The 26469-nt window shown below is 44.2% G+C and overlaps 9 protein-coding genes across 11 annotated transcripts in view; 5 read left to right on the top strand and 4 right to left on the bottom strand.

The window, feature by feature from the left end:
* H257_13949 (hypothetical protein) overlaps positions 1–643 on the top strand; it is a gene marked incomplete at both ends in the record, with an annotated part of 5926 nt that extends 5283 nt beyond the window's left edge. The window contains one exon of the mRNA XM_009841651.1: positions 232–643. Coding sequence (XP_009839953.1) covers positions 232–643 — 412 coding nt within the window. The remainder of the gene's footprint in view (positions 1–231) is intronic.
* Positions 644–3615: 2972 nt separating this feature from the next.
* Positions 3616–4188, top strand: H257_13948 (hypothetical protein). The gene has a single exon (XM_009841650.1). The coding sequence runs from the start codon at positions 3696–3698 to the stop codon at positions 4065–4067; it is 372 nt and encodes a 123-aa protein (XP_009839952.1). The 5' UTR covers positions 3616–3695; the 3' UTR covers positions 4068–4188.
* Positions 4189–5917: 1729 nt separating this feature from the next.
* H257_13947 (hypothetical protein) lies at positions 5918–6684 on the bottom strand. The gene has a single exon (XM_009841649.1). It carries the CDS (start codon positions 6670–6672, stop codon positions 5983–5985), a length of 690 nt encoding a protein of 229 aa, XP_009839951.1. The 5' UTR covers positions 6673–6684; the 3' UTR covers positions 5918–5982.
* Positions 6685–7004: 320 nt separating this feature from the next.
* On the top strand, positions 7005–8762 carry H257_13946 (hypothetical protein). The gene is made up of 7 exons (XM_009841648.1): positions 7005–7091; positions 7146–7359; positions 7435–7628; positions 7686–7742; positions 7800–7901; positions 7954–8148; positions 8312–8762. The coding sequence occupies exons 1-7, from the start codon at positions 7035–7037 to the stop codon at positions 8720–8722; spliced, it is 1230 nt and encodes a 409-aa protein (XP_009839950.1). The 5' UTR covers positions 7005–7034; the 3' UTR covers positions 8723–8762.
* A 770-nt stretch (positions 8763–9532) lies between these two features.
* On the bottom strand, positions 9533–11182 carry H257_13945 (hypothetical protein). Its single transcript, XM_009841647.1, has one exon. It carries the CDS (start codon positions 11122–11124, stop codon positions 10012–10014), a length of 1113 nt encoding a protein of 370 aa, XP_009839949.1. The 5' UTR covers positions 11125–11182; the 3' UTR covers positions 9533–10011.
* Positions 11183–12375: 1193 nt separating this feature from the next.
* Positions 12376–12645, bottom strand: H257_13944 (hypothetical protein; the record flags this gene model as incomplete). Its single annotated transcript, XM_009841646.1, has 1 exon — positions 12376–12645. The coding sequence occupies one exon, from the start codon at positions 12643–12645 to the stop codon at positions 12376–12378; it is 270 nt and encodes an 89-aa protein (XP_009839948.1).
* Positions 12646–12818: 173 nt separating this feature from the next.
* On the bottom strand, positions 12819–20506 carry H257_13943 (hypothetical protein; the record flags this gene model as incomplete). Its single annotated transcript, XM_009841645.1, has 11 exons — positions 12819–12895; positions 13164–13278; positions 14027–14203; positions 14913–15020; positions 16057–16428; positions 17769–17944; positions 18777–19279; positions 19914–20028; positions 20099–20240; positions 20318–20343; positions 20404–20506. 11 exons carry the CDS (start codon positions 20504–20506, stop codon positions 12819–12821), a joined length of 1914 nt encoding a protein of 637 aa, XP_009839947.1.
* A 250-nt stretch (positions 20507–20756) lies between these two features.
* On the top strand, positions 20757–21721 carry H257_13942 (the record flags this gene model as incomplete). Of its 2 annotated transcripts, XM_009841644.1 has the most annotated exons (4): positions 20757–20997; positions 21067–21117; positions 21169–21296; positions 21406–21721. In XM_009841644.1, 4 exons carry the CDS (start codon positions 20757–20759, stop codon positions 21646–21648), a joined length of 663 nt encoding a protein of 220 aa, XP_009839946.1. In that variant the 3' UTR covers positions 21649–21721. The 2 variants fall into 2 exon arrangements, with proteins under 2 accessions (XP_009839946.1, XP_009839945.1); XM_009841643.1 differs by having other exon boundaries at positions 20757–21117.
* A 1024-nt stretch (positions 21722–22745) lies between these two features.
* Positions 22746–26127, top strand: H257_13941. Of its 2 annotated transcripts, XM_009841641.1 has the most exons (7): positions 22746–23062; positions 23127–23315; positions 23386–23417; positions 23899–24230; positions 24840–24962; positions 25133–25239; positions 25695–26127. In XM_009841641.1, exons 1-7 carry the CDS (start codon positions 22827–22829, stop codon positions 26074–26076), a joined length of 1401 nt encoding a protein of 466 aa, XP_009839943.1. In that variant the 5' UTR covers positions 22746–22826; the 3' UTR covers positions 26077–26127. The 2 variants fall into 2 exon arrangements, with proteins under 2 accessions (XP_009839943.1, XP_009839944.1); XM_009841642.1 differs by lacking the exon at positions 22746–23062 and having other exon boundaries at positions 23102–23315.
* Positions 26128–26469: the final 342 nt, after the last annotated feature.

Below are 26469 nucleotides of genomic sequence, written 5' to 3'. Positions count from 1 at the left end.
ATATATATATATATATATATATATAGTTTTTTTGTGTGGACTTGACGAGGTGGATGGAACGGCATATATAAATATATGAATGTATATTTATACAATTTAATTATTTGTTTTATACAAATTAGAGCAAATTTGTACATATATAGGTATATATTTTTAAGGATTGAAGGACTAGCTCAAACAAGTTGGTTGTGATGCCAACAAAGGAGGATTGTCAAGATGTATATATTGTAGAGCGACGCCAGCACCTACAGCCAAGCCTCAGCCAACTCTATCGACCGCTACGACAATTCTAAACCAACATGATACAGACAATCATGTTGCACCTCAACCCACTGGTTCGCTCATGTCAGACGTCACAGCTGAGCCATCTTCGTCGTCATCGTTCGTGTCGAGCGATGACGTGGCAGAACGAGAGGACAAGCGGCCCTCAAAACGACATTCCCCCGAGGTGAAACCAATTGAGGTAGAGGCCCGTCCGAAACGCATTCGCCACCGACGAAAGGGAGACCCAGTGAACAAAAAGTCTGCCGTCGTTCATGCGACAGCGTTAGATGTGCTGGAAGGCGGTGACGTGGTGTGGCAACCGCCGACCAACCAAACGGGCGATGGCCGCACGTCGTTGAACGATAAGTTTGGCTACTAATTACATTTGGCTACTAATATCAAATCTGGCGATCCCTGGAACTTCAATCAACGAACAGTTAGTCGTTGATTTGTCATGAAAGATGTATACAACGTCGTAGTCGTACTACTACGAGAACCGAGTAGGAACTCGCGCACAGTGGTATTTTGAAATATATGGGGAATTGTATGCGAATGCGCAAGTTGTGATTCCGAGTACGAATTATAATTTTGCAATCAGATCAATCTGATTAATTTTATTATATCCAATCATACAATTTACAAACTTTTTATGAGCATACTATTGGTTAAAATATAAAATATGAAAAAAATACTATTGGTTGACGTCGGAATTTATGAATGCTCCATGGAAAAAAAATAGTGTCGATACCACTGTGCTTGAGTTCCTACTCGGTTCTCTGTATGTAGTAGTACTTGAAGTATTACGGTAATCTGATCCAAAAAGGGTGTCACGTTTCATTGGCAGCATTTCTTTAAAGTTTCGTGTTGCTTGCGTATGATTGGTGGAGTATAAAGATAGTTTGGGATATCTCCTCTTTGATTGGCCAGTTTTGAGAAACACTCTCATAAATTCCACTTGGTTTTCGATCACATGTGATATTTGGGGTTACTGTAATTATGCCTTATTTTGTGATAATCTGTAATTATGCCTTATTTTGTGATAATCTGTAATTATGCCTTATTTTGTGATAATCTTACTACTGTACGTAGTACTTCGAAGCATACTACTACTATTAATAGTACTACGTAAGTAGTACTTCGAAGTACATTTTATGATTATAAGTACGATTGGTAGCCAAAAATAATGGCAAAACAAGTTACCACGAAGCGAAAACGCTGTAGTGAGCTCAGGCAACTTTGGTTAAAGTTGCCCGTGTTTGTCTTCACCCCGTGTTTGCGCAAATCGAACTCAACTTGGCGGGTGGCCAAGTGGACTACAGTAAGTACTACTAGTAGCTCGTAAACGGTGGCATGAAACACAAAGTCCTGTCTCGCAAATGTCGACTGAACAAGGTTGTGTACACTAACCAGTTGGTTGGTGGACTGTAACAGCAAGTACAGCAGCAGTAGCTTATCGGAAGGAGGCAACTTGGGACACGCGGAGATTGTTGATGAACCGAGAATTCACGAAGTACTATATTGTCCAACGGTAGTACAGTGGGAGGGGGTCGGTAAGGACGAGTAGTGTACATAGCGTTATTGCGCTGGGTGTATTTGGGGCGACGACCAGAATGGAGCATAGCCAACGTGGCAAGTGGGTATACACAAGTTGAAGACTTTCCAACTTGGCTAACTCCACTTGGCTTACATGGCTTTACGTGGCTAGAAGCCAACTCGATAAAGGGGCCAAAACAATAGACATGCTGGCTAACGATAACTTGCAGGAGTGAGGAGCTAGCTACAGTATACATAGTAAGGGTGTCACGTTTCATTGGCAGCATTTCTTTAAAGTTTCGTGTTGCTTGCGTATGATTGGTGGAGTATAAAGATAGTTTGGGATATCTCCTCTTTGATTGGCCAGTTTTGAGAAACACTCTCATAAATTCCACTTGGTTTTCGATCACATGTGATATTTGGGGTTACTGTAATTATGCCTTATTTTGTGATAATCTGTAATTATGCCTTATTTTGTGATAATCTTACTACTGTACGTAGTACTTCGAAGCATACTACTACTATTAATAGTACTACGTAAGTAGTACTTCGAAGTACATTTTATGATTATAAGTACGATTGGTAGCCAAAAATAATGGCAAAACAAGTTACCACGAAGCGAAAACGCTGTAGTGAGCTCAGGCAACTTTGGTTAAAGTTGCCCGTGTTTGTCTTCACCCCGTGTTTGCGCAAATCGAACTCAACTTGGCGGGTGGCCAAGTGGACTACAGTAAGTACTACTAGTAGCTCGTAAACGGTGGCATGAAACACAAAGTCCTGTCTCGCAAATGTCGACTGAACAAGGTTGTGTACACTAACCAGTTGGTTGGTGGACTGTAACAGCAAGTACAGCAGCAGTAGCTTATCGGAAGGAGGCAACTTGGGACACGCGGAGATTGTTGATGAACCGAGAATTCACGAAGTACTATATTGTCCAACGGTAGTACAGTGGGAGGGGGTCGGTAAGGACGAGTAGTGTACATAGCGTTATTGCGCTGGGTGTATTTGGGGCGACGACCAGAATGGAGCATAGCCAACGTGGCAAGTGGGTATACACAAGTTGAAGACTTTCCAACTTGGCTAACTCCACTTGGCTTACATGGCTTTACGTGGCTAGAAGCCAACTCGATAAAGGGGCCAAAACAATAGACATGCTGGCTAACGATAACTTGCAGGAGTGAGGAGCTAGCTACAGTATACATAGTACTTACTGTAGCTATATGAGTCATAGGATGCTGGACAAATGGTGGAGTGCACTATTTCTATAGTATACTGGAACATCTTAGGTTTTGTATGGATCTTTACATGTACTACTATCTATAAACGCCCCCTTCAACTTCAACCTGGTGCGAGGCGTTTTTCATAAAGTGTCAAACCATATGCTATGGTCTTGAAGTACTTGTTTATACAGGTTATTTGTTTCAACGACTATGCTACCTGTATCGTTCGTTGGACATTCCAATAATGCGTTTACTACTCCTCCAAATTTCTACATTTATGTTTTACATGCAATGATGGAGGATGCCTCATAGGTGTTGCTACAGCTCCACTTGAAGGGATTGAAAATGGAGCTCAGTAGAGTTTGGAAGCGTGAGCAGCGAAGAACAATATACAGTACCATTTGCGAGTGGTGTTTTCGTGATATTTGTTCCGAAGTGATTCAAATCCACAGGATATTAAATATTACAAGTATTGACCAGGGATTCGTTGAACCAAGATAAAGATTCGATTTGGCTTCTTCGAGTTTGCTGTCGTATTTTTATTATCGAATTTTCTTATTTTATATCTTGTTTTTTCTAGGAGCCATATAAAACTTCGAAACAAACTACCTCGTCCACGACCAAGGCAACTTCCCCACGTCAGCATCACGTTCATTTCCGATATTGCCAACCATTCGAATGACGAGTGTAATCAAGACACCGCTCCCGCCGCATCGTCTGCAGGACTCGACCCTTCTGCAGCTCTCGATGAGTTGGCAACAGTCCCCGCCCATGGCGATTCCAATGATGGCCACGCACCGGAGCGCGGCATCCACCGACTTGACGCACACCGAACCGACGATCCCTCAACTGTCGTTCGAAGCAAGGGAAGGGCAAATGCTTGTACAAGCGTATGCGGCGAACGCACGGATAGGAGCGGAATATGCCAAGCACGAGACTGACAGCAGCAGCTCAACCCCGCGGCCGTCGTCGTTGTCGTCTGATCTGGATGCCGCCGACAATTTGAGTCTGCCCGACGACGACCAAGACGTGTTCTCGATGGAGCTATAAACAAATATCTCGGCGGTGTGTGCGTATGATGGACGACGTTTGTCCTGCGACCGTGCGTGTGTGGATGTTGGTGGCTCGACTCGATAGTTTAATGAGGAACCAGGAAAGTATTTATCCGTCATGTGTGTATCGCGCGGTTTGCGGTCTTACTCAGCCTAGAAAGGCGACCAACGATGGACAGATACATATGTACTCCATGTGTTATTCCCAGACGAGCGAGGTATATGTATCAAGGAGGCAACCACACCGTTTAATGTCGAGGCTAACGGCATGATGGCGCGTAGCTTATGTGCCCGCGCTGTCGGCGAACGTTGTCGAGATGGTGATGAGGTTGCCCCAACGTTCCTGGTGTCAACTTCAACGTGGAAATATCAATTACCGTAAACAAGTACAATTGTTGGTACTATGCAGTAAGCAGTACAAGTGATTACAGTCTCTTTCAGTTAGTACTAGTATTCACAGAACGTTGAGTGGATGGAACTGATATAGTGCAATTTCACAATGTACTGGAATACAGTACCAAGGTACAGTAGTACAGTGGCGCAAGGGAGATGTGCAGACTTTTGCCTTGCCGATTCCATGTTCAGACATTTCATTCGATGTGGTGCATAGAATAACGTCCATTGTTGTTTTACTATTTTTGATTATTAATAACATTGGATATTCAGAGTTGCAGTAGTAGGTAGTTGTTCCTCATTGAAGTTACTTCACAGGGCCAGCACAGCATATGCACGTCTGTCACTGCTCACGTCACTGCGTCGCCACTTAAGACCAAAATTGTGGATACAGATGGACGAGGCACTATACCGTATACTATAATGGGCATACTTCGAAGTACAAGTACTGTAGTACTTTGCAAGGGGGGTGTAGTAGGGGGTCCGTTCATGTACGGGGGGGGGTTGTTGTGGCCCTTATTCGGGGATCAAATGCACTCAACGCGAAGCCTGTGTATCCTGTCTGTGAACGGGGTGTGAAAACCATGCGATGGTGGCTTTCCGTGTGAATGCACAACATGCAGGCACTCTGTGTATCCAGGTAACGAAGAAATCTACACCGTCCAGGGCTCTACATTTTGTATTAACATTAGTACACAACATCAACACATCAATTCATCTCCACTCGTCATGACACTTGATCGAATTGGAATTGGCTGTTGTAGGACTGTAAACGATCCAAAGTACGGAGAAAGGACTTTGATTTGATTTGTTTTGTATTTAAGAATAAAAAAGAAAATTCAAATCATATTGTGGATTCGGTACAGATTTCCAGACCCCATCCAATCGAATCTCGCCATCACGAATCGACGCTATTGGCTAATCCAATTTTGAGTGGATTTGATTGGCTCTTACAAAATGGACAAGTATGTTCAACCAATCAGAACTCCAGAGTGATTCAATATTGATTAGACAAATCGCGCGCGAATTTTGGAGTTTATAGCAAATTCACAATATATCAATTAATACATCAAGTACTCCGGAGTACTACTTATTCATAGTATTGTCCTTTTACCCAAAATTTGGACTTTTGTAATGAATCGCCAAATCTATGGATCGATTCTTCGTACTGAATTTTGTATGTAAAAAGTCCTCCTGTGGTGATTTGTATCACACTAATTGAAGTCACATACTAATTTGACGTCGATGATGGTTTTCTGCAATCTGATTGGCTAAATCCTTCTGCTGATGGGAATACATTTTTGTCCATGTCGCTCCAGAATAGAATACACACCACAATACAGTACCTAATACTGTAAAACCATCGCCTCTTTGTCGTACACCTGCCATGAATTCCTCATAGTGCAAGACTGTTGTCGTACATACAATAACTTGATAACTTGAACTGGATTTGCAGTCATGTAACCTTGGTTTTCGATTGTACAAGGCTAAAGGTAATCATCGTTGGATTGCTTTGTAGCTTAAAGCAGTGTCATCGAGACACGGTCGCTGTTTGTAACGACGGCGGGGTACCGAGGTTCGTCGGTCACATGTTCGTACTCGATGCCGATATCTTGTCCATTCTTTTGAAACAGAATCGTGTGGTTGGCGCGGTGATGGGTGACGGTCAGCACATCGCCGTCCTCGAATGGATGGCTAGTCTCGTCACCAGTGACGTTGGCGGCGGAGGCTCGGAGGATTTGGCAGAATCGACCCCTCGTGCTTCCGTTCGGAACGAAGCTGTCCTTTTTGCAGTAGCCTACCCACAGATCGCCGCCGCGACCGACGTTGTCGAGGCGCACACGGAACGTGGATGCCGCTTGGGACGCAAGAACGCAATTCCATTGCTCAGGGTCCAAAATGCAGGTTTCCATCGTGTTCGTCTTGTTGGAGAGACGAACGTGATCACCGCAGTGATCGCCATCCCAGGATAGCGCTTGGAGATCCGTAGTTGAAGGGGACGAAGGCTGCGCGTTCGTTGGAGTCGACAACGGTTTGTGCTTCTTCTGCTCAGGTTCGCGGGCATCTGCGACATCGTCAGCTTCGTCAATCTTGCCGTCCACTTGAGTTTCCTTGGTGCTATCACACTCGTCTTGGTTGTTGTGAGGAGTTACAGGTGCTTCTCCTTCAGCTGCTGCTGCTGATGGCAGATCTAAGGCGGAGTGTGCCATCTTGATGTCAGCGGCAAATTCAAAAATTGCGACACCTCCATAACAGATCAGCCATGATTGGTTGAAATCACTTTATTTTAGCCAATCAAATGTTGTGATGCGCTTCGTGCAATGAGTTTAAACAGGTACGTTTTAGTTTAAAACGTATGTCCAAGAATCGACTTACCACAGCCCGTTCATAGCCTCTATTTATTTACGGTACAACTTATATTTATTTAAATTCGATGAACGCAAGGTAATTGTATGTAATATATTGCTAAAGTATCAAAATATAATTCCAGATGCTTTACCAGGTGTCGATTTGTAATCCATGGGGCAAAATCAATCTTGGCCTCATTTTCAAATACGTCCTGATCCTGAGTATGCAATCTGCCGCTAAGTCCTTCGCCCGCCACTTCAGCACCGCCCTGTCGCCCCGGGTAAGCACCACACGTAGTCATGTTCACGAGGAGCATGGTCGTCACGGAACGTAGGATGTGGTGATCGTGAGTTATGCGCGTACTCCCATCGCGACGTTCAACGGAGCGTTCGCCTCGCTCTCCGCGCCCGAACTTGGTGCGATTGCCAACAAAGCTGCGATTGAGCGCGCGGGTATTTCGGTCAACGAAATCCAAGAAGCGTACTTGGGTAACGTTGTCTCAGCCGCCATCGGCCAAGCCCCTGCGCGCCAATCCGTGCTCAAAGCAGGTACTCGTTGGTTATTGCATTTGATTGGTGTATCCACCATAACGACGACGACAATGTTGCTCTTTCTCGTCGTAGGCATCCCCGACACGGTGCCTTGCACGACCATCAACAAGGTGTGCGCTTCCGGCATGAAATCCATCGCGTTGGCGTCGCAAAGTATCATTGCCGGCAGCCAAGATGTCATGCTCGCCGGTGGGTTCGAAAGCATGTCCAACATCCCGTACTACTTGCCCAAGGCGCGTACGGGCTACCGCTTGGGAGACGGAAAGGTACATCGTCATCATCGTTCGAGTCTCCACGTCTTCTGGTCTCACCACGTTGTCTAGTTGGTCGATGGTGTCATCCACGACGGTCTCTGGGACCCGTACAACAACCAGCACATGGTTCGATCTCTCTCTCCTTCCTGACCAAACCTAACGTGAGTGCATCTTGTTACGCAGGGCTTGTGCGGTGAAAAGTGCGCCGAAGAGTATAGCATCACCCGCCAAGACCAAGACAAGTACGCGATCGAAAGCTACACCCGCGCTGCCAACGCCGCCAAGGTCTACTTCTCACTCCTTCTCTTCATTCCTCAATCGAGTCGCTTGCACTTAGGCGGGCAAATTCGCCGCGGAAATCACTCCCGTGTCCATCGCGCAGCGCAAGGGCGACCCCAAGGTCATCACCGAAGACGACGAGATCCACAACGTCAACGTCAGCAAGATCCCATCCCTCCGCCCCGCCTTCAAGAAGGATGGCACGGTCACCGCCGCCAACGCATCCTCATTGAATGATGGCGCCGCTGCCTTGGTACGTCAGAATCTCTTGAAGCACGGACACTATGAGATTTCGGATTGGTTTTACGAATCGAGCAAAAAAATTGGGAAATTCATCCTTTTTTTCGCGTTTTTTTTGCGTCGTTTTCCGTGTGTTTTTTGTGTTTGCTGTCAAGGTAGACAATGTCATGTTGTAGGTGTTGATGTCGGCGGAAAAAGCCCTGGCGTTGGGCCTGAAACCGTTGGCGCGCATTCTCGGCTTTGGCGATGCCGCGCATGAACCCGTGGACTTCACGACCGCGCCATCCAAGGCCGTGCCGATCGCCGCCAAGCACGCCAAGCTATCGCTCACGGATATTGACTACCACGAGATTAACGAAGCGTTCTCGGTCGTGTCTCTGGTGAACATGCAGCTGCTCAACTTGGACCACAGCCGCGTCAACGTGAACGGCGGCGCCGTCGCGCTCGGCCATCCCATCGGCATGAGCGGCGCGCGCATCGTCGGCACTCTTATCCACGTGCTCGAACAAAACGACGCCACCATCGGATGCGCGTCCATCTGCAACGGCGGCGGCGGCGCGGGCGCGTTGATCCTCGAGCGATTGTAAGCAATGAACTCACTACTAATACAAGGGTGGGTCGGTCGCATCGATGTGTGTGTATGATATGCCTGCCTACGTACGTTCATTCGTTCTGGCGACACATTCCCATACGCATCTTGTGTCTGAATGCAGCACGGGTTGAAGTTGCATGTTGAACCAGTGTCCGCGGAGGAATTCACTAATTTATTGGTCCAATAGATGAATGAACGCTAACGTAAAAGTCCATTAAAACACTTTTTCTCGAGTCGTAGGTATCGGATTATAATTCTACAATATGTTACATGAAGCCAAAATCCAGGCCTAGTCGGGAGTTATGAATGCAATTTGATTCCTGTTATAATTCATTATCATAAAAGTATAAAAACAGTTTTTCTCGAGTCGTAGGTATCGGATTATAATTCTACAATTTGTTACATGAAGCCAAAATCCAGGCCTAGTCCGGAGTTATGAATGCGATATGATTCCTGTTATAATTCATTATCATTCACCACAAACAGCTTAAAACAAGCGGTCGTCCAATTTAAGGTGCACCATTTTAATAAGCTTAGTCTTTGTATATTTTTTGGGCGGCTAGGTTAAATACTGCCTTTGTAGGAATTGATTGGCTAATTCGCGTGCACCTTAAATTGGATCGAGCACCTTAAATTGGACTTTTACGTTATAAATGATTCATCCCGTTTGCAAGTGGTCGAATTCGATTGGAAATTCGAGTGGGCAGACAATCAAACAACCAATCAAAACCAAGAACACGATTCAAGTGGCCAATCAAGTTCTCGATGACTTAACGTTGAATTAGTGTGTGATTTGTACCCTAGTGTGATTTTGACCAAACCAGCACACAAATCCAAATTTTGGCTGAATGGACGATTTTGATATTGATTTGGTACGGATCGCTCCCATTGGGTCACTCTGACAGTACTTGTCGATGATTGGCTCCATTATTTTATTGTTTTTATTGTGCAGAATCGAGAAAGCCAATCAAATCCCATGGTGAGATTTGTCATCGGTTTTACAGAATTCGGACATTTGTCACGTGAAAGATTGATTTGGCTGGCCACATACGACATACAACGATCTGATTGGTGCACATTACGACTACAAAAAACCAATTGTATTATTGAATTCCATACAGTTCTTGAATAAATATTATTGTTCATAACCTCGCTTCAAAACGCAACACAAAAATGCATATTTGTCCAATGCTTTACATGGAGAATGAAGCACAAAACTCAAAACACGCTGAATCTTGACTCCATCTCCGTCCCAACGACCCAAAATGAGGAGCAGGTCGTCGCTTAGGCTGAGCCGGACAAGCGCAGGTGGGTGGAGCACATGCCTTGGCGGCGGCATGGCTTCTGGCAGCCTTCCTCGGAGCAGCGCTTGCCACCGCCGTGGGTAGCGCAGAATCCACCGCCACGGTCGTTGCGCATGCAGCCAGAGACACCGCAAAGGCGGGAGCCGCCGTGAAGCGCGCAGAAGTCGCCGCGTTGCGTGCCCTTGTCACATGATTCAAAGAGGCAGCGCTTGCCGCCGCCGTGGGTTCGGCAGAATCCACCGCCTTGCGAGCTGCGGTGGCAGTTGGCGAAGAGGCAGCGAGGACCGCCACCGTGCATCTTGCAGAGGAGGTTCGATTGCGCGGCCTTGTCGCACTTGTCGACTTGGCAGCGTTTGCCGCCTCCGTGCTTGATGCAGAGGTTTCCGCCTTGGCTCGATTTGCCACAGCCGTCCACGGCGCAGCGGCGCCCGCCGCCGTGGGCGATGCACAGGCCGTGCGACCGGGAGCGCTTGTCGCATCCATCGACCGAGCAGAAGCGGCGGCTCTTGAACGGGAACGCGGCTTCTTCGTCGTGGTGGTGGTCGTCGGACGTGCACGACGAGGTTTGGTTGGTCCAGGGGTCCGAGGTCATCATCGCACCGGTGTTCATGGACATGTCGATGGGGGCCTTGAGCTGCATGTTGGTGAGCAGCATGTCTTCGTCCGACAACATGTTCAGATCCAAGCTCATGTCATCGAGCAGGTTCAGGGTGACCATGCCAGGATGTTGGTCCATGACATGGACTTCGGTCTTCATGTTGTTGTCGGCGTTGTCGAGCGGAATGTCTTCCACGTACTTGGACAGGATCGCGAGTTCCGTGGGGTCGAAATCCTCGTCGCCGACGTTCAGGTGAAGGTCCGAGTCGTCGTCGAGGATGGAGCAGTCGAGGAGGTCCTCGAACGAGTCAAAGTTGGAGTTGCCGGTCGTCATGACGTCGAATTGCGGAGGTTTGAACGACGACAACATGAACGGCATGGCGGCGGCGGGCTTGGGCATGGCATACAAGGTTTGTTGTTGTTGTTGGGGAACGTTGAACCCCGGGAGCAGGTGGCTCACATTAAGCCTGGATTCGATCTCAAAGGGGCGGCACATGGCGGCGGTGACGACGCACGGGAGAGTTCACGCGGCGCTGGGTACAAAGAAAATGTGATGGCAAGCACAACGACATGTTGCACGAGATATTTTAATTCGTTCTCACCGTAATAAAATAAATCTCCATACTGGAATCCAGTAAGATCGGTCGAAATGCATAATTCTTAAAAAAACAACACCCCAATAGTTTTTACTCGCATTCATCAAGTTTACTGGGATCTCTGCCTTCGAACTTCGATTCTACCAACTTCGACTACGATTGCACAGAGAAAGCACGGCATTGTAGACACAAACAGACGAACGAGATGCACTTTTCCGAGCAAGACCAATCGTGCAATTGCATTAGTTGGCGTTAGTTGGTGTTAGTTGATCGTAGTATGCTTCATCGAGTCGAGCGCCAAGTCCACTGGCCCCGGACAAGTGGACAAAGAACCTGCAAAACCGCGACATAAATACGCGATATGTTAGTGGATGGCTGGTGTCGGTTTTTTGTTACCAAAGTAGTGTCGCCACCAACGACTTGGTGATGTCAAATGGTGAGACCGTATTCGTGAACTCGATCTCGACACGTATGGTCGTTTCCGGATACGGATAAGCTGGTTCATACCATTGTTTGTATGTAGAAAAAGCCAGTCTAGAACGAATGCAAGAATACGGTATTGTCCGTACTGCAACATGTATACTGCCACCTTGGTAAACATGTAGAGAACCAACCGCCTTGCCTTGGCTCATTACATTACTGTACTGTACAATGTAGTACATGCATTACCGGTAGCTTTGTTCCTCTGTGTACCGCTCAGATCCTTACATATATATTTACGAGGACGTTGTCGCCCAACGTTTGAAAACAATACTACTAGTAGTAGTAAACAGTAAGCTCACATTAAATCAACTTGCGGAGTTATCAGCTGGACACGAGACGAGGCATCGTCTACATACTACACTACATACTATTAATACCGTAACGTTACTGTATTAATAACGTACTACTACGTACTACGTAGTATTAATAGTGTAATATGTAAGTACTACTAGTACTTACTACTAGTATTAATAAAAGCAGTAAATCAATACTAATAGTAGTATGGCTTTTCGTAACCGGACGTTTACCCGGATTCGGGATTTTGGCCAATATAGATAGTACTACTACTGTAACGTTATGTGAGTTGAACTGCTGTCGATCACCCGCAAGACGACGTCGGCAGTCGCGTTCGAGTTGGAGATTATGGCTGCCGAGCACTTCGCGCAGTCCTAGTCGCCAGGATGGTAGTTGGCCCCGCATCTGAATCCCGTGGAATACCAGACGACAACCTGCATCGATCGCTTGGTCTTGATCGTCGCCATGGCAGCGTCCACGTCCTTGGGCTCCACGTCCCCTAGGTACAGGGGCCACGCCATGATGTACGCGGCGGGGGTCGCACTTGGCCATCTACCGGAGGACGCCGACTCGAAGAACGTCTGTTGGTACCTCCGCTGCCGACACAACTGGTGGTGGTACGTCACTGGCGCGTACGGCGACATGCATCATGGCGCACACCAAGTTGGAACTCGATCACATCCACGCTCATCAATCGATCGTAGCCAACCGACGTCGTTATCGAAGAGATCAAGGGATCACAGGACATTCGAATCTCCCATACAGTCATGTTTATGGCTTATGTTGTACCAGTCGATACATAGCCCTACTGTACTCTCTAGATGTCTTGACTGGTGGCATCGCCGTCCATGCTGATTGCCGACGTTTGCTGGGCACACCACATCGACGCGTACACTACAAAACACATGGCACATTTATCAAATCATATAGTACTACTACAATGTACTATTAATAGTACACTACTACATGCGACACTGAAATACTAGTAATACTAATAATACACAACACGACACTGTACCAAACTCTTCCAAGTGTCGAATAAGCTTTCGATATAGTACTGTTACCGGTATATAAACGTGGGACTATATAGATAGGTGTAGTCTTATACGTATATATATATATATATAAATATATATATATATATACTAGTATAGTTTTATACCTCCGTTTTGCGCAATGAGGTGGTCATGTGACCCGCGTTCGAGCATTTGTCCATGGTCCAAGACCAGAATCTCGTGTGCTTCTCGGATCGTCGACAATCGATGGGCAATCACCAGCTAATATATATATACCAATCATATATAACATTATTTCAACAAACCCTCCTCACAAATATATATATATATATATATTCCAAACAAAATACCGTGGTGCGATGAGCACAAATCCGCTGCAGTTCTTCGTAAATGCTGCGCTCCGTGCTCGTGTCCAGCGCCGACGTGGCTTCGTCCAGCACCATGACCTTGGGGTTCTTGAGAATCGCCCGCGCGATGGCCACCCGCTGCTTTTCCCCGCCAGACAATTTGAGCCCACGTTCGCCCACCTTAGAGTCAAAATTATATTAACAATTCACTTAGGCGTAAAACTACTCTGCGACAGAGTACAAGCAAAAATACTAGTTACACCTTTCATAGCAACACTGCGACAGAGTACTACGATCACAACCATTCCATATTGTACAATCAGTACGATTTCATATATCTATTGTAAGATCATAACGATTCCGTATTGGTCGTTATATCAGGTGCATGGATAAAATTCTCTACTCCTGCGATATCACACGCAGGATGTACGAATATATATATATATTCTTATGTCCTGCGTGTGATACTATATATGCCAAGACTGACTATGCAGGGTAGTACCTACCTTCCTTGTGAGATATATATATATATATGATATATATATCACAAGGAAGGTAGATACTACTATATAGGTACCCTTTATAGTCTGTCTTGGCTATATATATATATCATATATATATCACGAGGATATATATATATATATATATTCCAAACAAAATACCGTGGTGCGATGAGCACAAATCCGCTGCAGTTCTTCGTAAATGCTGCGCTCCGTGCTCGTGTCCAGCGCCGACGTGGCTTCGTCCAGCACCATGACCTTGGGGTTCTTGAGAATCGCCCGCGCGATGGCCACCCGCTGCTTTTCCCCGCCAGACAATTTGAGCCCACGTTCGCCCACCTTAGAGTCAAAATTATATTAACAATTCACTTAGGCGTAAAACTACTCTGCGACAGAGTACAAGCAAAAATACTAGTTACACCTTTCATAGCAACACTGCGACAGAGTACTACGATCACAACCATTCCATATTGTACAATCAGTACGATTTCATATATCTATTGTAAGATCATAACGATTCCGTATTGGTCGTTTTACATCACGTGCATGGATAAAATTCTCTACTCCTGCGATATCACACGCAGGATGTACGAATATATATATATATTCTTATGTCCTGCGTGTGATACTATATATGACAAGACTGACTATGCAGGGTAGTACCTTACCGATATATATAGATATATGATATGTAGTATATATGTGAGATATATATATCACAAGGAAGGTAGATACTACTATATAGGTACCCTTTATAGTCTGTCTTGGCTATATATATATCATATATATATATCACGAGGAAGATAGATACTACCCTGTATAGTCTGCCTTGGCATATATAGTATCCATACTCTAAGGTAGAAAAGAACAAAACGAGGAAGAACATAGCCATTGGATATCATGTATAATGTATGCATATATATTTATAATACATACATACATATATATATATATGGTCATTTCGTGTATAATGTATGCATATATATTTATAATATATATATAATATATATTTATATACATGATCATTTCAGGAGTGTTATGTGAGTACCTTGGTGTCGAGACCATCTGGCAACGACGCAAGAAACGAGTCCAAATTGGCCGCCTTGGCCGCAGCTTCAACTTCGGCCTTTGATGCAGAGAGCCGACCGTAATGTATCTACAAAATACCCCATATATCCCATTCGATCGACTGCTGTCACTAGCATATATATATATACAAGTGGTTTTACAAATATATAAATATATATATATCGCGACAATCTTATTAATATTTATATAACGTAACATATATATTAGAAGTCTCCAAAAGGACTTTCAACGGATCAACCAGATGCTTTTAATCCGAGGAGAAACGAACATTTGGAAGACATACATGTATAAAAAAACACCGTGCTTAAATTCCTAGGATGGCAAATATATATATATATATATATCGTGCTTTCAGCCAAAAAGTGTATATTTGTGCTGCTTCACCAAATCCACTGATAGAATAACTTTGTGAAACCTTGTACTCTATTTGAAGTCACACACTGAATCGATGGTTGATTGGTCACTTGAAAGTGTTCTGGCTCGGTCGATTGTCTGCGGATTTGGTTCTGCTAATTCGATTGAGTACGACCACCCCATTCCAGCTTGGAATCGACTTGACAATACATATATATATATATATATATCCATAATCAGTATCACCCAAACATACCCACTAGGACACGGGGCAGTCTTGTCAAATATCACACACTCACATAATATTGTACTGTTTATTCTAAACTGGAGCGACATGGCGAATGAAACATGTCAATCGGCAGTAAATCGAATTGAGCCAATCCGATTGTAGGAAATCAGGATCCACACCAATTAGTATATGTCTTGAATTAGTGTAATTGGCATCACCACAAAAGACTATTCTTTCCGTTCTACAATATGTTTCAGTCCAACGATTCGATCAATCAATTTGTCAAATCATCCGCCCAAATGCTTCTAAATGTGGGGTAAACGGCCAAGAATATATTTTACCGTATTTGTCGTTGACGTGTGCCATAAAATATAGCGAATATATTTTTAAAAATATAAAATCCAAAAAATATCTCAACTCTATAACACAGTTCGACATGAAATGTTTCCAATGGAATGGCAATGAAAAATGTACGACAAATATGGCTAGTTGTACGATGTACAGTAAGTCGGGGTCGTACATTGTAGTAGATCGAATCGTTAAACATGACTGCATCTTGGGGTACAATCCCGAGCACTTGGCGCAGCGACTTTTGGTCCACATTTGAAATGTCCTGCCCGTCAATCAAAATTCGACCGGCGGTCACATCGTAGAACCGAAATAGCAGCCGACTCAGGGTACTTTTCCCTGCCCCGGTCGTCCCCACCACCGCCAAAGTTTGGCCTGGACCGATGGTAAAGCTGATATTCTTTAATCCGTTGGCTGACGGCTGCCCGGGATATGTGAACGAAACGTGATCAAATTGCACTGTCGGTTGATAGCGCCGTTGGGAGCTGGTAAAACCTCTGGAAGAAGACGGCGACGACGTCGGAGTTGCCGACACGACCAGCGACTAGGGTTGTACGTGTAGACGTTTGAGTTTGGTTGATTACGTGTCTGGTAACCAACCACATACAGTATTGTACTATGGCAATATTTTAAAAATAACAGTATTGTCGATTTGATACACAAATTTGGGGAGGGGAGGGGGTGCAATCGAATCGCGCCGACCAAACCGATCCACAATTGATCTGATTGGTTGAATTTCATTGAGAAATGGGTTTTGATTGGCTAATAATTTTGAGCTCATCTGAAGTAGCCAATCAAATCGATGTAAAATCCAACGAGAAACCACAACACAATGAAATTTCACTCGAGAGCACAGTAAACCGTTTTGGCAAGTCTGCAAAAATTTCCCAAGTCTCATATCCCATAAAAACAAGGAGTTAGGGGAGTTGTCTGGATGTCAGTTGAATTTTGGAAAAATTATATTCGACTTTCGATTGAAGCACAAGATTTCAACGTGAACACAAACGAACCTCCATAATAAAGTTGGACCAAATCGGTCCATTATATTTATGCCGTAAAACACCCGACTCGCAAGAAAAAATGGTGGCATAAAGTTTTGAACTTTGGTGGCATCCAGACGCACAAAATCTCGAAAAATCGGATATTTTTTCGTTTTTTTTTTTTGCCAACTTTTTCTTGGGAAATCGGCCATTTTATGCCATATTTTGTGGCATTCAGACCCGACCTTAAAAAATATTTGTAACGAATTAAAACAAATGTCTTTTAGTTAAAAGATTGTCGTTTGAATCCAAATACTGTATATATATATATCCAACATCCTTTTGTGGGATTTATTTATTACTCAAACAGTCGTCGATCCAACACACTCGGCCATAGTACAAACTAATGGACCAGTGTAGTATTTCTCCAAATTTAGGAAATGGTAATTTGAAATAGTGTTACCAGACGCACACTATATTCAGTGTATTCTTTTAATTTCCAAGATATCGTGTGTTTCCGCCCCAACTTGGGCGAGTTTGAGGAACGGTTGAAGAATCCACCAAGAAATCAAGAAAGCAGTTTGATTGGATAAAAACAATGCAGGTTGTTGCATTATGATTGGCTAAAAAGAATGCATATCGGCGTGACATGTAGTCGTCGTCACCACGGTACCGCTTAAAACACTTCGTTATCTATCAAATTTCCAACGGCCAGCGATAGCAGTTCATACATTTCACCACCAGAGGACATTTGGAGTAGAATATATACATATATATCAAAACAAAGACAAAAATGTGGTCGAGACACGTTTGAAAACATGCACTTGACGGCTGTTTCGAGTATAATTTTTATCCAGTTTATTTAACGGTTTGTAGGCGAGAAAGTTGCTGTCGAACGACATACCTTGGCGTCGTCCTTATCAAGTACGTCGGGGGTTTGGTGCAGCAACTCGACCAGATTGGACATGTCCACGATAGATTGGACAATTGTGTTGTAAATCGCACCGAGGGAATCCAACGGTTTGAAAATATTCAATATGTACGACCCCACCGCGACGAAATCGCCCACGGTCAAGTGTCCTACGACATATCATTAAGTAGTTGCTAAATAAAACGAAATATCATTCAATTCGTTTTTCCAAGTTGTTGTTTCTTGTTTACACTCGTCGTCGTTTTGCATCGATAGTGAAATTTTCATATGGGAAATCGGCATTTTGTACATCAAACTATCAACTCGTCAGTCCAAAAATATTTTTGTTTTTTTATTTGAACCAAATATACAAATCAAAAAACAAGTTGTTTCGTCTTTATTATCGTCGTATTGTTCCATTGATAGTGACATTCATATCGGAACGGTATTTGCAAATATCAAACTACGAACTGGCCACGTCGAAACATATTTTATAAAAAGATATGGACACACACACTCAAAATTATGTACACACTCTGTCGCAGTACGTGGCATCGACTCCTCTCTCGGTTGATTACAACCATAATAAAAGATATTGTGGTGACCAAAGGTAATTAGGCTCACCAGTCGTTTGTCATAGTTTGAATCGTATGTGATCATCACGTTTTTATTCAAATTACATGGATGTTGCTGTGGAAAAATATAGTCTCTCAGCTGGGGCAATAGACGGAAAAATTATCAGCACATATATATATTTCCCTTGTTCAAAAGGATACAGTAGGTCCAACAATTAACAGATCAATCAACGATGGATATATGATGGTTGGCTGGCAGTATTGTCGGTCAAATGAGCAGAGAAAGACCCACCAATCGTGCATATATATATACTATTACTCAACTATGGAATGGACACGCACGATATACATCTTGTACATATACATATATATATATATATATAGAAAAAATATTTTTAAAATTTACCATATATATATATATATATACCTTGGGACACTTTGATGCCAGTGATGGCCATACACACAAACAAACACGTCGACTGAATCAACTGCTGCGCCACATTAAGCGCATTCAAATACCCTCTCGTGAGGTACGTCGACTGCTGATATCGGTCGATGGACGCCATATACCGCTCGGTTTCATACTTTTCCGCGTTGAAGTACTTGACCGTTTCAAAATTGGTCAGGCTGTCCACAGCCTTTTCATTTGCGTCGTTATCATGGAGGTTGCTCTGGGTCTTGAAGCGCAACCGCACGCTAGTCCCGATAAACGTAACGACTGTATATAAGCTGACGCTGGAGACGGTCACCACGGAGAGCCAGTGGTCGTTAAATGCAAATGCAAACACAAGCGACACGGCTGCCACCTCGCACAACGTCGGCACAAAACGAAAAAATAGCACGTTTACAATGCTATCGGTGCTGTCTAACCCCCGATCGAGTACCCGCATGATCTTTCCCGTCTTCTTCGTCAAGTGAAAATGCATCGACCTAGATACATTTATTGGTAGATATACATATATATATATATATATTGATAGATATCGAATTCGAGGGTCATAGTCATACGAAGACAACGATCATGCTTTCAAGTCGACGTGTTGGATATGTAGAAAAAGTACATGATAACATATATATATATATATAATAGGGGTAGTAGATTCGATGTGAGCCAAGTGGATATCACGACGTTTGCTCAAAAACGGATATCGCAACAGAAATATTCATGGACAAACGATAACAGAAAATATGATGCGACGGGTTAGTATATATATATACTGTATATGTACAATCTACAGACGACATTCGATCTAAATATATATTTATATGTACAATCCAATTCGATCTAATCGGTAGCTCCTTTGCTGTATATGTACGGAGATTCAGGTCGAATACATATATATATCACTACTGTATTTTATATACATCTACCAATATTCTAAATATACTAGCAGTATGTATTATACAGTATTGAAATATTATATATACATATAGTATTGAAATATGCTATATATATATACACATCAAAAATACATTTCGTAGATGAAAATAAAACTTGACAGCTACATATTAAACACGTAACAATCATAGTGGACACTTGTACACATCGTCCTTGATTCCGTACATTTGATGCAAGTGGGCAAATACCGTGGACGACACATTCGTGTACGCATGCTGCTTGACGCGAAGATACGAGTATGTTTGTACTTGCTTGGCCGTGGACGACAAGAACAGCGCCGCTAGATGGGGCAAGATATAAGCACAATGAAGGTGGGGGCTATGGGGGGTCAAGCGTGGCGGTAGTCGCACCGCAATAGAGCGCCAACGAGCGGAGGGGTAGTGTCCCAGTGGACGCCAGTTCATTCGTGGCATCCTTCAAAAACAACGGCGACAGGACGCGGAAGCTGCGCGACGCAGCGACGAGGGACAGCGACACAGCCACTCGAAGTTTCTGCATGTATTCACGGGCAGGGTAAGAACATGTAGCATGTAATGTACACTCGAATGAAGTAGATGGTAGGTTTATACCAGAAAGAATCCTTGGGGCCAAAAGTCTAATGAACAGATGAGATGACGACAGAACAACGTTGGAGCATGCAGGGAGACTGGCGTACATGGGATGAGCAGCACCGCGAGGGAGCGCAGCGGCACGGTCTTGTCCTTGCCAGCCTCAATGTCTTCGTATCCAGACTTCTTCATGTTGGAGCGAGGACCCATTGCGGAAGTTGACGGCGCTGATGGTGTCGGGGCAACAATTGAGCAATGGGCAAAACCCATCATGGAATACTGATCCTGATCCTTAACCTAGTCCAAACAAGGATATATATCCTGGTTTTAGCCACTTATTTCGGATTTATTCGTCCGAATTATGACTGGCTTTTATCGAAAATCCGAGTTTCAAGTGGATGGTACGCTGTTGTATCCTGAAACGACGCGACGAAAAATTCGAACTAAAAATCGAATTGTCATGCCGGGAACATTGCAGCGGCGGCGACAGCTTCCTGGACGTCATGGCATCAGAAGCAGTATCGTGGCCGTGTTGATGGCGCTAGTGTCTGCATCATCGAATACATGCTCTTCCACAGGAGACGACGATGGGCTGCAGCAGCAGCATTATTCACTCACGGGCGTGAAGGGTGCCCTCGTCTCAGGGAACGGGTTGACGTTTTGCACACAATGTGTGGATGTTCTCCGCGAAGGCTCCGTGGGTACGAATGTCATTGCCCATGTGCTGATATTGAGCTCGTTAAATGCACTCACATACATGGGCATACTAGTGCCAGCGTGGGAGTCGTATCACAACCCAGATGTGTTTCGCGTATATGGAGGTTCGTCTATCGTTCATTCACGATCATCGTCACATCTTGGCTCATGTGTAGACATCGTGTACGCAGTGCCCAACACTGCCTTGGACGACCTGTACAACGGCCATCAAGTAGACGGCCGGCTCGTACTAGTTGATCGAGGAGATGTTCCCATCGCCGACAAGGCAAGGCGCGTGCAAGAGGTAATCATGATTTCATTCACAGCAAATGCCACGATCTCTACTAGTACACGGTGATTCAGACGAGTAGTACTAGTACTAGTAGTACTAACATGTATGGTCTTGGTGGTAGGCAGGTGGCACGGGCATGGTAGTCGTGGACTCGGGCGAGTGCGGCGCAGCGTTTGCCTGTGGGGTGCTGGGATCTCCGCGACAGAATGGCTTCCTAGAGCAAGACGAGTGGGTTAAGTGGAGGGACATGCACATCCCCGTGGTGCTCGTCTTGCAGCCCGACGGCGATCGGATCAAAGCTGCAATGGACCTCGTGCAAATGGACATGCCAGACCTGGGCCTGCAGTATGTGCTTCGAGAATAGAACAGATTCACACCTTCCACAGTCTAACGTTAAGCTTATGTACGTACCATGCGACAATGTCACATGAAAGATCCTTGGTGCTTGCTTCGTAATTGCCAGCAAACAAGGCAGTGTAATGTACTGTATCACAGAGCATGTTGGAGCGGTAGTTGACAAGCTACTAATAGTAATCCTACCACGTATTGTGCATAGTAATAGTACTACTAGTGTTCGTTTCATCAGCTGTACAATAACTGTTAAACCATTCCGAGTACGTTACGAGTACTACGTAGTACTATTTTAATAGTACTACTATTACACTATTAAAATAGTATAATACTTCAAATAGTGCAAAGCACAATTAATACTAATGGTACCCGGTAGTACTGTATAATACAAGTACTACGTAACGTAAAAAACCAATTTAAGATAACTTTTTTGGAGGCGTCGGAGTAGAATGGACATAACTTTTGAGTCTGTTACGATATTTGAGTTTTGAATAGTGATTCCAATAGACAAGACGCGCCTCTTTGACTTCATATTCGAATCATCAGTTTAGGCGATGAACTTCACAGGTAAATTTGTTACTTTCTAAGCATTTGTACTCACATTTTGATAACCAATTTAGGATAACTTTTCTTCATCTTAAAGTATGTGTTAGAGCATTGAAATTATGTGTTTAGGGTAAGCGGTTACAACAGGTTGCATATAATTTATACAAGGGTACTGTTTTATAGAGTTAAAATTTCTGTTGTGGATGGATGTCCACCGAGTTTAACACTCGACAAAACCTCAGATCCAACCCAATGTGGCCCGTGCCGACTAGGGAACTTCAAACCCAATCTTGAATGACTATTACCAATGGCTTCTACGCCATTTTTGCATTTCATTCACGTGACGAAATGGCCAGCATTATATGATAGAGGTTTTGACTCTTAAATTGGTTTTTTACGTTAGTATTATTGTGCAGACTGTATTAGTAGTGTATTTATTACCTACTTCGTAGTACCTCGAAGTAGTACATACTAGTACTCTGGAGTAATACAGTACTATTAATACGTGAGTCTACTATTAACACACAAACGTTAGTAGTATGTACTACTAGTAGAACTAAAAGAGTGATAGTGAGTGATGAAGATTTCTGGACGGTCAATCAAACGACGCGAATCCATCTCGAGGGAGCTGCCGACAGCATACACATGGGGGCACCTCGGCATGAACACAATGGACGGGAGAAGGTCAAGGTGTTCCTCTTGACCTTCTTCAGCTACGTGATGCTGCATGTATCGCGCAAGTCGTTCTCGGCCATCAAGGGCGAGATGAGCAAGGAGCTGTTTATGGAATCCGCGCTCATTCCATCCACAGAGCAAGGCAAGATGTATGGCCTCATGGACACGCTCTTCATGGCGTTCTATGCGTGTGGGCTTTACGTCAGGTACATCCACAGAAACACCCACACACTTCCACCTCCTACCTCGTCCTGCGATATCCTCGTGTAGCGGCATCATTGGCGACCGCTTCGACCTGCGGAAGCTCCTCTCGGGCGGTATGTTCATCACGGCCGCGATCATGTGTGTGTTTGGCGTGTCTGCATTCCTCGACATTCGGTCGCTGGGGCTGTACGCGTTTCTATGGGCGTTGAACGGCCTCGTCCAGTCCATTGGGTGGCCCGTGAACGTTGCTGTCATGTACGTGCAGTTGTTGCTACGACGCGTGTGCAAGTTGCACACACATTTCCATCTCATTTGTTTCATGTAGGGGCAATTGGTTTGATAAGCAAGAGCGTGGCGGTAAGCAAAAGTACTACTGATGCTCAACCCCACGACATGACATAGTAGTAGTTAGCAGCTCATCATTGCATATTCTGCATCCTTGTGGTTTTTTCATATATATATTCATCCTTCTGTTGTTTTCACATATATATATATATAATTGTATTACAACGAACTACAATTATCTTGAAACACCAACTCGACGAGTCGTTGTTCATTCCATCTCTATATATTCTTCACTACTTCATGATGTTTAATTGGGGTGATAGTAGTAAGTAGTACTAGCTGGTAGTACCTTAATACCCCAACAATTCTATCTTCCGTCCAAATTCGTCGTGTGCGCTGTTTTTCACAAATATACTGACGTATATATATATATATTATCAATCGACTTTTTTTCGGAATTTTGTAAAACTCCAAGATATGGATACTATTACAATACGTGCACTTTATATACTTATATATATATATATATATATATATTGACTCGACTGCTTAGCTATCATGGGTTTATGGAGTGCCAACGCTTCATTTGGCAATATTGTGGGCACTGCCGTGGTCGCTCTGCTGTACATTGCTGTGCCTTCAAAGGTCATTGCGTGGAAGTCGGCGGTGCTGGTCGCGGGCGGGCTCGTCGCCGTACAAGGGTGGCTCGTCTATGCCTTTTTAAAGCCAGCGCCGAAATCGGCCAATCACGACGCAGAAGAAGCGCTGCTTGGGTCGGCTCGTACAGACGACAGTCATGTGATGACGTCGCCGGCGTCATCAGCGAACCCTCCTCATCGTGGAAAGCAAGGCATTTCATTTTGGCGGGCGTGGCAAATTCCAGGGGTAATCATCTCAACCATTTGAAAACAAATATATGGTGGTATATTCGATACAAAGACCCCGTCGAATCGAATGTATCTCTCCGCCGAATCGAATCACGAATCGACGCGAACTATTGGCTAATCTATTTTTGAGTGGATTTGATTGGCTCTGACAGAAAAGATAAGTATATTCAACCAATCACAACTCTGGCGTGATTCAATATTGATTAAACAAACCAGTCGATTTTTGAAAGTTTATAGCGAATTCACAGTATGGGCGAAATAATAAAATATATTCGTATTCCGACAGGACGTGGATTGTTTGTTGTTGTACTCAATATTTATTTATTTTTATATTTTATGTTTATAAAAATATAGTAGTTGAATGAACACGGCCAAAACTCGCTGGACCTGCAAAATGTTATATCAAACCAAGTTCAAAGGGTATTTTTTTGACTGCGTTATTACAAAACATTCATTCATTTCGCCCATCACGATGCAACTTTTATTCTTTTTAGCCAATCATACTGCTTTGCTTGATTTGTTAGCAACCATATTGGCGAAAAGCCCAAGACTAACACACGATATATATATATATATATATATATTTATGTATTTATATAAATCGTAGGTCCTCCCGTATGCATTGGCGTATGCGTGTTTAAAGTCGTTGAATTACGCTCTCTTCTTTTGGCTCCCATTCTACTTGACTATCAGCCTCGGGATGGACGATGCCAAGGCCGACATGTATTCGGTACGTCTATTTAAGCAACCTGAAAAAAGTAAAAAAATCAATCGTCTTATGTCCGTTATGATCTCCACGCTACGATCGAGTATGCCACTTGGACATACCACATCCACCAAAACAAAAATGACCTTAACGCACGTGTCGTGCCTCACACTTGATGCCCCGTTGTTTCGTAGATGTTGTACGACGCTGGCCAGATCGCTGGCGGGTTTCTTGGCGGATACGTCACCGACAAAGCCGGGATTCGGTCGCCGATTGTGTTTGCCATGATTGGCGCGGCCACGTACGTATACTCTATATTCGTATGTTTCCTGTAACTAACGCTAAACCCATCGATTGATTCTTCTTATATCTGTATCTACACGACTATTTTCGTCTGTGTCTTCTTGGGTCCAAAACGATAACTTTAATGTACAGTACATTGTAGTACGCTGTGTTGATACTCTTACGGTCTGAACGGTATCCATTCGTTCTATTCTGTGCTGCTGTGTATCTAACTCGAACCTCTACGGCATCTATTCGTCTAATTCGTCTTTGTTCTGTATCGATATCTCTTATCCAGCCATTCTTGAGCCGTTGATGTGCGTGCGTGACATCTATTGTTTAGTGTTGTTTATATTTTCACATATATATATATATATATATTATTCCTCGATTTCATGGATATATATTATATATATATACACCCTAGTGTTGGATGTACAAAGAACTCGTCGTTTTTGATATATTACATATTAGGAGCTTGCTGCACTTGTTTGACGGGGCATCCCACGCTCAAACCACCGCGCTGCTCTTGGCCACCGGATTTCTGCTCGGCGGACCCGCCAACTTGATCAGTACGGCCATCTCGGCCGACTTGGGGTCCCACGACAGCCTCCGGGAGGACACAGCGGCTCTCGCTACCGTCACGGGCATCATCGACGGCACCGGTAGCGTCGGCGCGGCGATTGTGCAGTTTCTGGTGGGGTACCTCGCCGGCTGCCACCCCGTGGGCGAAGGGGGGACGATGGTGTGCACGTGGGGCCCTGTGTTTGTGCTGCTCCAAGTGAGCGGGATATTGTCGTGTGTGTGCTTGGTACCGCTCGTGGCCAACGAACTGAAGCGGACGTGCCGACGATAGGGTCAAATATAACGTGCAAAACAGTTTAATACAGTGAAGACGTCTGGTGGATTCGGTGTAATATTGCTATAATACTGTATATATATACTATTCCATACCCCGTCGTATCGCCAAAGCAGCACGAGTGTCCAAGTATTTTTGAATCAATCGGATTGGCTCGTACAGAATGGCCAAGACCATTCAGCCAATCACAAGCTCCAAAGTGACTGACGACTTCAATATGGAAGGAATGTCGTGGTCACGAGTCTTTATGCACGAGTCTTTGTGCCCAAATTCCTAGAAAAATTCACAGGCAATAGAAGCTTCAATCAAATATCGTATAGTTAACATTTAAATATATCATTACATACATGGTGCAAGGAAAATAGGTACAGTGGTACGGGGAACAGCGAT

The sequence above is a fragment of the Aphanomyces astaci genome (assembly GCF_000520075.1).
Source record: "Aphanomyces astaci strain APO3 unplaced genomic scaffold supercont1.52, whole genome shotgun sequence".
NCBI lineage: Eukaryota > Oomycota > Saprolegniomycetes > Saprolegniales > Verrucalvaceae > Aphanomyces > Aphanomyces astaci.
Note: the sequence above shows the minus strand (reverse complement) of the source record. Positions and strands in the feature narration are given on the sequence as shown.

Excerpts from the sequence above, each read along its gene's own strand:
- H257_13948 (XM_009841650.1), top strand. The coding sequence starts at position 3,696 with ATGACGAGTGTAATCAAGACACCGCTCCCGCCGCATCGTCTGCAGGAC.
- H257_13947 (XM_009841649.1), bottom strand. The coding sequence starts at position 6,672 with ATGGCACACTCCGCCTTAGATCTGCCATCAGCAGCAGCAGCTGAAGGA.
- H257_13946 (XM_009841648.1), top strand. The coding sequence starts at position 7,035 with ATGCAATCTGCCGCTAAGTCCTTCGCCCGCCACTTCAGCACCGCCCTG. Across the intron at positions 7,360-7,434 it reads CCAATCCGTGCTCAAAGCAG|GCATCCCCGACACGGTGCCT; the intron begins GTACTCGTTGGT and ends TTCTCGTCGTAG. Across the intron at positions 7,629-7,685 it reads ACCGCTTGGGAGACGGAAAG|TTGGTCGATGGTGTCATCCA; the intron begins GTACATCGTCAT and ends CACGTTGTCTAG.
- H257_13945 (XM_009841647.1), bottom strand. The coding sequence starts at position 11,124 with ATGTGCCGCCCCTTTGAGATCGAATCCAGGCTTAATGTGAGCCACCTG.
- H257_13941 (XM_009841641.1), top strand. The coding sequence starts at position 22,827 with ATGGGGGCACCTCGGCATGAACACAATGGACGGGAGAAGGTCAAGGTG. Across the intron at positions 24,963-25,132 it reads CCAAGGCCGACATGTATTCG|ATGTTGTACGACGCTGGCCA; the intron begins GTACGTCTATTT and ends GTTGTTTCGTAG. Across the intron at positions 25,240-25,694 it reads GCCATGATTGGCGCGGCCAC|GAGCTTGCTGCACTTGTTTG; the intron begins GTACGTATACTC and ends ATTACATATTAG.